General features: G+C 34.6%; 1 protein-coding gene across 2 annotated transcripts in view; it reads right to left on the bottom strand.

Moving 5' to 3' along the window:
* CCNC (cyclin C) overlaps nucleotides 1-10,864 on the bottom strand; it is a 25,940-nt gene that overhangs the window by 13,012 nt on the left and 2,064 nt on the right. For both annotated transcript variants that reach the window (XM_010834744.1, XM_010834745.1), the window contains exons 2-5: nucleotides 5,816-5,922; nucleotides 4,915-4,999; nucleotides 4,656-4,725; nucleotides 2,591-2,642 (exon numbers count right to left, since the gene is read on the bottom strand). In XM_010834744.1, coding sequence (XP_010833046.1) covers nucleotides 2,591-2,642; nucleotides 4,656-4,725; nucleotides 4,915-4,999; nucleotides 5,816-5,922 — 314 coding nt within the window. The remainder of the gene's footprint in view (nucleotides 1-2,590; nucleotides 2,643-4,655; nucleotides 4,726-4,914; nucleotides 5,000-5,815; nucleotides 5,923-10,864) is intronic.

The following is a 10,864-nucleotide window of genomic DNA, read 5'->3' on the forward strand; positions in this document are numbered from 1 at the left end:
GATTTCTTTGGAAGGAATGATGCTAAAGCTGAAACTCCAGTACTTTGGCCACCTCATGAGAAGAGTTGACTCACTGGAAAAGACCCTGATGCTGGGAGGGATTGGGGGCAGGAGGAGAAGGGGACAACAGAGGATGAGATGGCTGGATGGCATCACTGACTCGATGGACGTGAGTCTGGGTGAACTCCGGGAGTTGGTGATGTACAGGGAGGCCTGGCGTGCTGCGATTCATGGGGTCACAAAGAGTCGGACACGACTAAGCGACTCGACTGAACTGAACTGAACTGAAGTGGAATCACACAGATTTACATTTTTGTGACTGGCTTATTTCACCTATCATAGTATCCTCAAGGTTCATCCATGCCGTATCACATAAAAAACTTCAAAATTTGTCCATCGACTTACACTCAAACTCTCCTCCAATTCATCTTACGTAATTCTGCCAGAATCACTTCCCAACACACAATTCTGGAATCACCCTCATGTTGAAAAAAAGCTATGAAAGGTGCCACCACTGACAACAGAACAAGCTACAGATTCCTCACTGAAGGCCATCTATTATCTGGCCTTAGTCAGGTAGTGCTATTTTCCCACTATTTCTTTACTCACCATTTGCCGAATGTAACTCATTAGCTTTTCCATATATTTATTAACTGAACTGTTCAATGTTCCTAGGGTGTCTTTCCCCTGCATTTCCTTGGGTACAAATTCTTTATCAAATTCTATTTAAGTCTTTTTGGATTCATCTAACAAATCATCTTTGCCCGTGTAAAACATTCACTGCATCCTCTATTACTCTTTTATGCCACTTACTTTCTTCTGTATTAGTATTTCTATATTGATGTCTTATTTTCTTGTCCTTTAATTCTTTGTACTTATTTTTCTATCCACCACTGCATCCAGTATAGTGTTTTCCAGTGATAACTGATGCTGCTACTGATGAACTTGATGATAGTCACAAGTTTACTGAGTACTATGGGGTGAATAATGTCCCTTCCCCCCAAATTACATTTTGAAGCCCTAACCCTCAATCTGACTAGATGTTGAGACAGGGCATTTAAAGAGGCAATTAAGGTTAAATGAGATCATAAGCATGGGGCCTTAATTCTATAAGAGCGGTATCCTTACAAAGGAAGAAATACTAGGGATGTACACACACAGAGAAAGGGGCATGTGAGGACACTGCAATAACGTAGGCATCTCCCAGCCAGGAAGAGGCCTTAACAGAAACTAACTTGTTGACATCCTCATCTTAGATTTCCAGCTTCCAAAATCCTGAGAAAATAAATAAATGTTTAAACTGTGCAGGCTCTGGCATTTTGTTATGGCTGCCCTAGCAAATTGCTAATAACACACTGAGCAAAGCATGGTTCTAAGAGCTTTATTAATATTAACTTATTTGATCCTCTCAACAACCCTATGACATAGATGTTAATATACTCATATAACAGAGAGGTTATATTTTGCTTAATTTGCATGTCAAAAGCACTGGAGCTGAAATCTGAAACCTAAGCTGTCTGGGCCATATAATACACTATAAAAAAAAAAGCTTCGAAATAGGTATTTTACATTTTTTAAAATACACACCTTCTAAAAAATCTGGATAACAGAGACTAACTAAAGTAAGAAGAAAATAAGGCACCTATAATCTTCTCAGAGATGAGCACTGCTAATATTCTGGTAGATTTCCTTGTAGTCATTTTTCAATTTTTTAATAATACTGATTTTCCAGATGACAATTTAATACTTCATCACTGGGATACATTTGGTATATTAAATTCTATGGCAACACTGATTATTACTCTTCTATCCTCAAAATAAGACATGACATGATAAAGATTCAATTTTATTAATACACTCTTTTCAGAAAGGGGAATGACCCCATAATATGAAACCTTGGCTCATAAACTTAAAACACGTTCTGTCTCTTCTGTGTAAGATCACAGGAGGAAAAAAAAAATTATCTTTTGTTAGGCGATATCTTTTGGCTTAACCTAGGAAGACGGAGCATAAGATAATATTGTTATTACCTTGTGTACAGTACTTTACAGTGTTATTTCCTTTAATTCCATCATTCACAGGTAGATAAACCCCATCTTTTTAGATAAAAAACTAGGTCCAAAAGGTAAAACAACTTGCTCAAAGTTACATAGCTGCTGCCTAGACCCAAACTGGTGCTTAGAATCAGCTCTAGGACTAAAGAGTCAGCATATTTTCCTGCACCGTATTTTTCCATATGGAGGAAAAATACATAATCTCCATCAAAGACGTAATTACAATTGCTGAAGAAATAGTTTACTTCACCCACAAGAGTAACACAATAGCTAGTCATTATGGAGCAATAAAGTATAATAAAATTGAAAAACAAAAATTTTCTTTACCCTAATTACAAAATTAAGAGCCATAGAACTGATGTTTTTTGATCAATAGTAACTATCCATTTTTAGTAGTCAAAGTAATAACCTCACCTCAAGAGATTTAACAGACCAAACTAATCTCTCATAGCTCTCATAAACTGCAAAACATCTATGTCCTATGGAGCCTTCTTCAGAATTACAATTTTAAAGCAGGATATAATTTTTGCACTTACATACAGAAGTAGCAGCAGCAATCAATCTTGTATTTGAAACTACTCCAAATTCCTAGACAAAGAAAAGTAAATGAGACTAAATAAGTACACAGTAACCCAATGAACCTAAGTATATCTGAAGTCTATTAAAACAGAGTATTTCCTATGTTTCTCCGATGTTTGCAAAAGAATGTTCTTAAATATCTAAATTTATGACCTTTCCTTAAAATTACTTTAAACACAAATGCTTAAGTAATTTTATAATTTATTATTATTGGAAGGTACCAAAGTAGATAGCTCAGTTGGTAAATCATCTGCCTGCAATGCAGGAGACCCGGGTTCGATTCCTGGGTCGGGAAGATCCCCTGGAGAAGGAAATGGCAACCCACTCCAGGATTCTTGCCTGGAGAATCCTATGGACGGAGGAGCCTGACAGGCTACAGTCCACGGGGTCGCAAGAGGCAGACAGGACTTAGCAAATAAACCACCACACCACCAAAGTAGAAACCAAGCCCTAAAGTGACAGTGCCAGTTTTCTGTACTCAAATTCATTTCCATGGTATGGCATTAAGGCTTTGGACATCAGTTCCTATTTCTTCTTTGAACTTAACAAACCACTGCTGTAAAAATAACAAATTTATGAGGTGATCTACCTTACATAGTCTTAATTAATTTGTAGCTAACCTTATAAAGTTAAAAGGTTGTATTCTTTTTTTTTCTGGCTGCACAGTACAGCCTGCGGGATCTTAGTTCCCTGACCAGGGATCCAACCCAGGCCCTCGGCAGTGACAGTATGGAGTCCAAACCACTGGACCACCAGGGATTTTCCCAAAGCTTCATTTTAAAACTGAAAAATCAAGAATTGGTTCCTTAGTCAAAAAAAGAAACTAATTACTAGAGCCTGTCCAAAAACCTTCAACCTACATCCTTATCTAATTGTGTTTGAACCCATGTATGCCTGTAGTATATATTTATATTTCATATAAACTTCAAGCCATAATAAATGAAACTGAAATTTAAACGGCTCAGACATTTTCTTAAATGACATTTCAATATAGTTCTCACACAACTGGATAAAACACAGAAAGATTTGGTCAAAGTTAAAAGATTTTTTTAAAATGCTATAACCAAATATGAAAGAATACATCATCTTCCAGGATAATTCTACCCAAAATTCTTCAAGCAAATACTTTCACTTAGTAAATTATAAGAGTTCTATTCAGTAAATCATGTAACAAGAGATATCTAACAAAGAAGACAAATTAAAACTCTAAGTTAATCTACAAGAAGTTTATAAAGATTTTTGTCTTGGTTTCCCATACTGGTTGTCCTTCAGATACATACAATTACATGGTAATATTTGGACAAGCCACCCCATAACACAGGCCTTTTATAAACACCGTCTTTTCCATTAAAGAACTTAAAAACAAAGTTGGTTCTACCTCCTTAAATTACCACTTACAATTAAATTCCATTCAGTATTCAGAAATACAATTACTATTCTAAACACAGCATCTAAAAATAGAAACATAATATAAAGGATTCATATTACTAAAGATTACAATGGATTATTATAAAGACCAGTTAATTATATCTGCTTTGTTGTCTGGATTTTAGCTGAGCTCTCTCAAAAATACTGTAAAGGTTAAGTAAGGTAAACAGAGATTTGGTCTTAGCTGAAAGTTCCCATCTTTCTCTTTCCCTCACCCAAACCATTCTTTGCTGGAAAGCATATAATAGCTATAACCTCCCCAGTGCTTGCTTTCCCACTTGCTTTTCCACAGCCCACTAGGCAGCCAATCAGGAGGCAAGAAGGGAAGCCAGCAGAACACAGGAAGCATGCAGAGGAAAAGGGAAAACATTCTCAGCTTACAGTGGACAAGCCGTACCATCTATGCAATACTCCTTAGTGCCAAACAACAAATGTCTTAGAGGCCAAAGATATTTCTTTGATCCTGTACAAATTTCAATATTTTATATAAATCGCCATCTGTTATTATTTTTACACAGGTAATGTGAAAACTGGAACAGATGAACCAATATACGTTGACTGTGCTTTGATGAAGAACAGAAAAGGAATTCATACCTCTACTTTGGATGCCAAAAACACACATGTAGGAGCCATTAATACAGGATCTATACTTTTCAGAGAATACCTAAAATATGATTAAATAGTTAAATGTCATTCATACAGAAAACATATACGAAAACATTTCATATAGAAAATATTTATATGAGAAAAAAGAATAACTCTGGCAAACACATGATTCACTTATACAAGGTCATCAACATTAGATAAGGGTTTAAAATACGCATAAAATATTTCCAAAATAACACATCCCTACCTTGCATAGAATCTCTTGAAATAGACCGTAGCAGTGGCAATAACTTGTTGTCTTAATTTAAGATGTTCACCTAATGCTTGGATAACTAAAAGAGAAATAAAGTTAAATGTATTTCTGATATAATTAACATTTAACAATAGTTTCTATGTGGTTAAATGATGACTATATTCATTTTAACACAGAGAAAAACCTATACATGCTGTACAGCTCTACTTGGATCACAGTGGTCTAGTACTAGGGCTGCAAATTTGTTTAAAAATACATAGATCCACATAAACAATAACAAAAAAACAGAAATTGTCTCACAGTAAAAACTATTCTTGAATCAAGGAGACTGAATGATTATTTCCCTTCTACCTGCTAAGCATTTTCAATGCTTTTCATATTATTAGACACCTATCAGCATTATAACAACTACTTAATAAACCTGATAAAAAACCCAAAATGAATCCTCAAAACAACAGAGAGGTAGTATTGCAATGAAAGTGGACAGAGAGTAATAAAGATTCTGTGACAAAGCTATCATGTGGCAGAACAAGGATCTTCTGACTCTAAATCCTAAAGCACACCTGTAAGATAGGAATGACCAATACAGGATGCCAATCCAAATAATCATTTATCCTCAAATGATTTAGCCAATCTTAAATTAAGTTTAATGATACATTATAAAAGCTTTGGGAAATTAATACTTTTGGGCTGTCTTGAGGGTCTCTAACATGTAAAATTCACAAAAGACTTTAAATCACTTTTAAAATGATATATAAATTATAAAAAAAGAACATACATGCAAATAAAAGTATAAAATAGGGACTAAAACAGTACATCACAAATTACTACAGAAAAACATTTAATTCAGAGGTAACCAACCGCACCATTTCAACCAATTAAAAGAAAAGTTTACCATTTGTAAAAAATATCTGTAATTTCCAATACTCTTCTTCCGAGAGAAACTTTAAATCTTTCTGGCGTTCCTTCAACAGATCTTGTTTATCCAAAATCCATTGTAAGCTAAAAAAGGCAAAGATTCAGACATTCTATAGAAAATTCACTAACAAAGTTATATAAAATATTCTAAGATTGAACAGGCTGCTAATATTGTGAGAAGTACAGAATACATGTAACCTTTAAATACAGTTTTTCACATTTCTTGGAACATTGACACTGAGAATGATCTCACTAATAAATGTAAATATGCCCTAAAAAAATCGGCTGTTTTATTCCTTCCTTCTCAGTCTATTGATCTGTCTCTCCCCACCCCAACCTCGTCACTATTCTGGTGTGTTTCATTGATCCTAAGACTGAGATCAAGATGCATCTTCAGTGATGCCTAGCATTTTAATAGGCAGTAATATTTACACTTTCTTAGTGACACAGAAATTATTTGATACCAATTGATGGTGCCTAAGATTTGAAGTATATCTTTTCTCAGTTGTTCATGAGTAACTAGAGTATCCTACTTCACAAATTCCATTCATGTTAAAAGCTGCTTCAGAATTTATTTTACCAATAGTCTCCTCCTCCTGCCTAGTCTATTTTTAAATAGACAAGGCAATTGACATGATCCCACAAAATACTCTACAACATGCTTTTGTCACTCAGTGTGTCTTGAAAGTTTTATGTCAGTGAATTTGTTATTCAGCATCCCTTTAAACTGATGCATGTTATTATGATGGATCATTATTTTGTTAATCCTTATTGATAGGCATGTAAGTTATTTTTTTCACTATTACAAGTAATGCTTTAATGAACATCTGTAATTCACCCTTGTATATCTGATTAATATATGGAACAACTTCTTAAAAGTAGAACTAATGGGTCAGTTTTGCTGGTAATTTTGATATGCGTTGTCGGCTTGCCTCCCACAGCAGTTTCCATTCACACAAGTGACATGAGTGTGTCATGAAATACTTGACCCAACAGGTTACTACCTTTTTTTTTTTTTTAAGTTTTAAAATCTTTTAATAGTTCATTACACAGTATTTAAAAAAAAAAAATACTTGGGCCTTTTAACTTTGTTGATCTACAGAGAGAATTAACAGTTAATTTTAAGGGAAGAAATGTGCTTAAGATATTGCTAGGTAAGATACCTATTCAAAACAAAGCTGTTCCTACTATAATCAAGCAAATTTTATACACAACTAGTTTGGGATATGACCTTTCTTGAGCTTATCCACCAGAGTGGAAATAATGTCTGTACCAAACCAAATGTTTGCATCACAATTAAAATCCAAACAGTTTTTTTAAAACAGTCAACTCAATCAAAACCCACTACTTCAGAATCAATAACTTCTTTGAAGCCACATTAACACTCAAATATGGTTAAGACTCAAATGCAGAAATTTGTTTGGTTGGAAAGCTAATTAAACTTCCAACTTTCTCAAACAGAATTACAAAAAGGCAAAATTGTGTTTTTCACAGAGATACAGTCCACTGGAATCCCCAGCACTGGACGGCTGTTAAGAGTATTAGAGTCCTGAGATAATAAGGAGTCCAGGCATCCTTTAGACAGTCTTCTGTTGTCCTTTCTTCCCACTACCTATGTTTTAAATAATTTACAATTTTAAGGCAAATTAGCATTTCACTATTTTATTTAAATTTACTTCTAAGGTAAAACCTTTATTGTTTTAATAAAGTTCTTTGGTACACTGTAATTCTAAAACTGAGCGACTGAACTGAACTGAATTCTTACATGACCATTTTTCTAATAGTATGGTCATCTTTTTTATGATTCAGATAGTCTTATGATCTAAAATTTGTATATTATGGATTAAAAAATCATTTCTTTGTCAAATAAGCTCTATACATTCCCCAATACATGATTTCTCAGTATTTAATGATTTGTGACACAGAAATCTGAATCATGTATTTATTCAAATTTATTTACATTTTACTTTGATTTTATGTTTGTCACACATGGGAAGGCCTTCCCTGACACAAAATGACTTACAAAAAAATTTCCAGTTCAGTTCAGTCGCTCAGTCATGTCCAACTCTTTGCAACCCCATGAACTGCAGAACACCAGGCCTCCCTGTCCATCACCAACTCCCAGAGTTTACCCAAACTCATGTCCACTGAGTCGGTGATGCCATCCAACCATCTCATCTTCTGTCGTCCCCTTCTCTTCCCACCCTCAATCTTTCCCAGGATCCAGGTCTTTTCAAATGAGTCACCCCTTCGCATCAGGTGGCCAAAGTACTGGAGTTTCAGCTTCAACATCATTTCCACATATTTTCTAATATCCCTAAGGCTTTTTTCTTTCAGTTTTTGTGATCCATCTGGAAACTGATATGGGGTATAAAGCAAGGATCCCACTAAATGTTTTGTTAAATGGTTATTCAAATGTCATCAGAATTTCACAGTGTATAATTCTATCATCATATTTGGATCTTCTTTATAATTTCTTATTTTTAATTTGTTTTTCTTGTTCTTATGCATTGTGCTTAGTCATTCAGTCATTTCTGACTTTGCAATCCATGGATTTTAGCCTGATAGGCTCCTCTGTCCATGGGATTTTTCAGGCAAGAATACTGGAGTGGGATGCCATTTCCTCCTCCAAAGGATCTTCCCAACTCAGGGATTGAACCCGCATCTCCTGTCTCCTGCATTGCTGGTGGATTCTTTACCCTCTGAGCCACAGGGGAAGCCATGTTATTTTAAAACATATATGCTTAGTTGCCCAGTCATGTCTGACTCTTTGCAACCCCATGGACTGTGTAGCCCACCAGGCTCCTCTGTCCATGGGGCTCTCCACGCAAGAATACTGGAATGGGTTGTCAGTCACTTCTCCAAATTTAAAACATACAAAATCAAGTAATTAAAATCTGGTATGGAAAAAAACCTCTTGCTACTATTCTTTAGAAAATTTCTGGCAGTTCTATTATAATTATATATTATTCTAAAACACAAACTTTAGAATCATTATATCACGTCCCCAAAAAGGAAATTCATACAAAATTTTGTTTGGGACTGCATTATATTTAAAGGTCAATTAGGGAGAAATTATACCCTTACAATGATAGCATTCAAACTTCATTTATTAAAATCTTTATGTTCTACTTCTATAGGTCTTCCACATTTAAATTTATTCTTAAATAGTTTATATTTTGTTACACTGTAAATTATTTTTTTCCATCAACATTAAAAAAAAGTTTTCAATTTTTAAATTTTGTTAACTGGTCATTTTATCAAACCTTTATTATTTCTAATAATGTTTCAATTAAATTTTCTGGTTAATTTTATCTCCTTGTATTTATAATTTTGTCATGTTTCATTATCCTACTAATTGGGCCTCCCCAGTGGCTCAGGAGTAAAGAATCCACCTGCAATGCAGAACACTCAGGAGACCCAGGTTCCATCCCTGAGTGGCGGAAGATCCCCTGGAGAAGGGCATGGCAACCCATTCCAGTATTCTTGAAGAATGAATGAACTGTCCATGGACAATCTCATGGACAGAGAAGCTTGGCAGGCTACAGTCCATGGGGTCGCAAAGAGTCACGACTGAAGTCACTACGTACAAGCACGAGCATCCTACTAATTACATTAGTAGTAGCATATTCAGACCAACCTTAAAGAGGCATCCTAATTTTCCTAATGTTTCACCATTATATATCTCCTAATGTTTCACCATTAATGCTCTGATATGTATTCACGACATTACCATCCCATTTCTCTTTTAGTAAGAGCTTTAGTCAAGAATGAATGTTGGAAAAAAAAAAGAATGAATTTTATTAGGTGTCTTTTTAATGCCTTCACTGTTTACTAACAGATTTCCTAATATTGACTAATTTCTACAATAAAACCAGTGTCATTTTTTATACTTGTAATGTGGGATTCTGATAGTAATTTACATTTATATCAGTATTTGAAAGTGACCATTGTTGGTGCTACATTTGCTAGATTTTTATCTGTGTTACCATGGCCTCAAGAGAACTGGAAAACTTTTCATGTGAATTGGAACAACTTTAATGGCAGATCCTCTTGTAAGTGGGTAAAAATTTACCTATGAAATAATGTGGGCCTGGAGCAATTTTTAAAGAAGTAGCTCTCTGATAACTTTGTTCTGGCTTTACAATTTACTTTGAAAATGGAGATAACCCAAAGGTACATCTGTGATTACTTACTTTTCTCATACACAATTCTGTATTTCTGCATCACCGACTAGATGGACATGAGTTTGAGCAAGCTCCAGGAGTTGGTGATGGACAGGGAACCCTAGTAGTGCTATAGCCCATGGGGTCACAAAGAGTCGGACACGACTGAGGGACTGAACTGATCATTCCTTTTCCCCTAAATTCAGTAGCATAGTTTAGTCTACTGTTTTGGTTTTCCCTTCCAAAAAGGCAGCTTTTATAATTTGACTGTTTTTTCCTTTTCAATATCAGTGTTACCTTTATTATGCCTGTTTTTTCTTAGATTTATTTCACTGTTTCCTTTTTAATATTCTGAAGTAAAATATATAATTTTTATTCTTTTTCAGTTATTCAAGATGTTAACTTTCTTATATATTTGGCTTTGGCCACATTCCATAGACACGAATATATTAATCTCGTTATACCATTTCCTAGATAATATATAACTGTATTTTAAATGTTCTCTTTGATACAATAAAATATCCAGAGTTGGTTTTGTACTTTTATTTTTTGTTACCTGTTCATTATTTCAGTCAACCAGCAAATGTCTAGTGTCCTTCTAGTTTTACTGCACCATGGTCAAAGAATGTATCATGTTCTACTTAACTTCCTGAAAAATACTACCAGTGTCTCTGTTTCAAAATCATCAATTTCTTCTCCACAGTCATTTCAAATATTTAAAAAGATAAATTCCACAAACAACTATTTTCAAGTTTTTCTTCACCAGTTAACACCACATATTCTCAAATTTAAAATTACACATGATTCACCAGTATTTCCTGTGTTACTAAGGAAAAAAAAAAACTGCCATGCTGATAGCA

This window comes from Bison bison, unplaced genomic scaffold (assembly GCF_000754665.1).
Source record: "Bison bison bison isolate TAMUID 2011002044 unplaced genomic scaffold, Bison_UMD1.0 scf7180017864035, whole genome shotgun sequence".
In the NCBI taxonomy this organism is placed as follows: domain Eukaryota; kingdom Metazoa; phylum Chordata; class Mammalia; order Artiodactyla; family Bovidae; genus Bison; species Bison bison.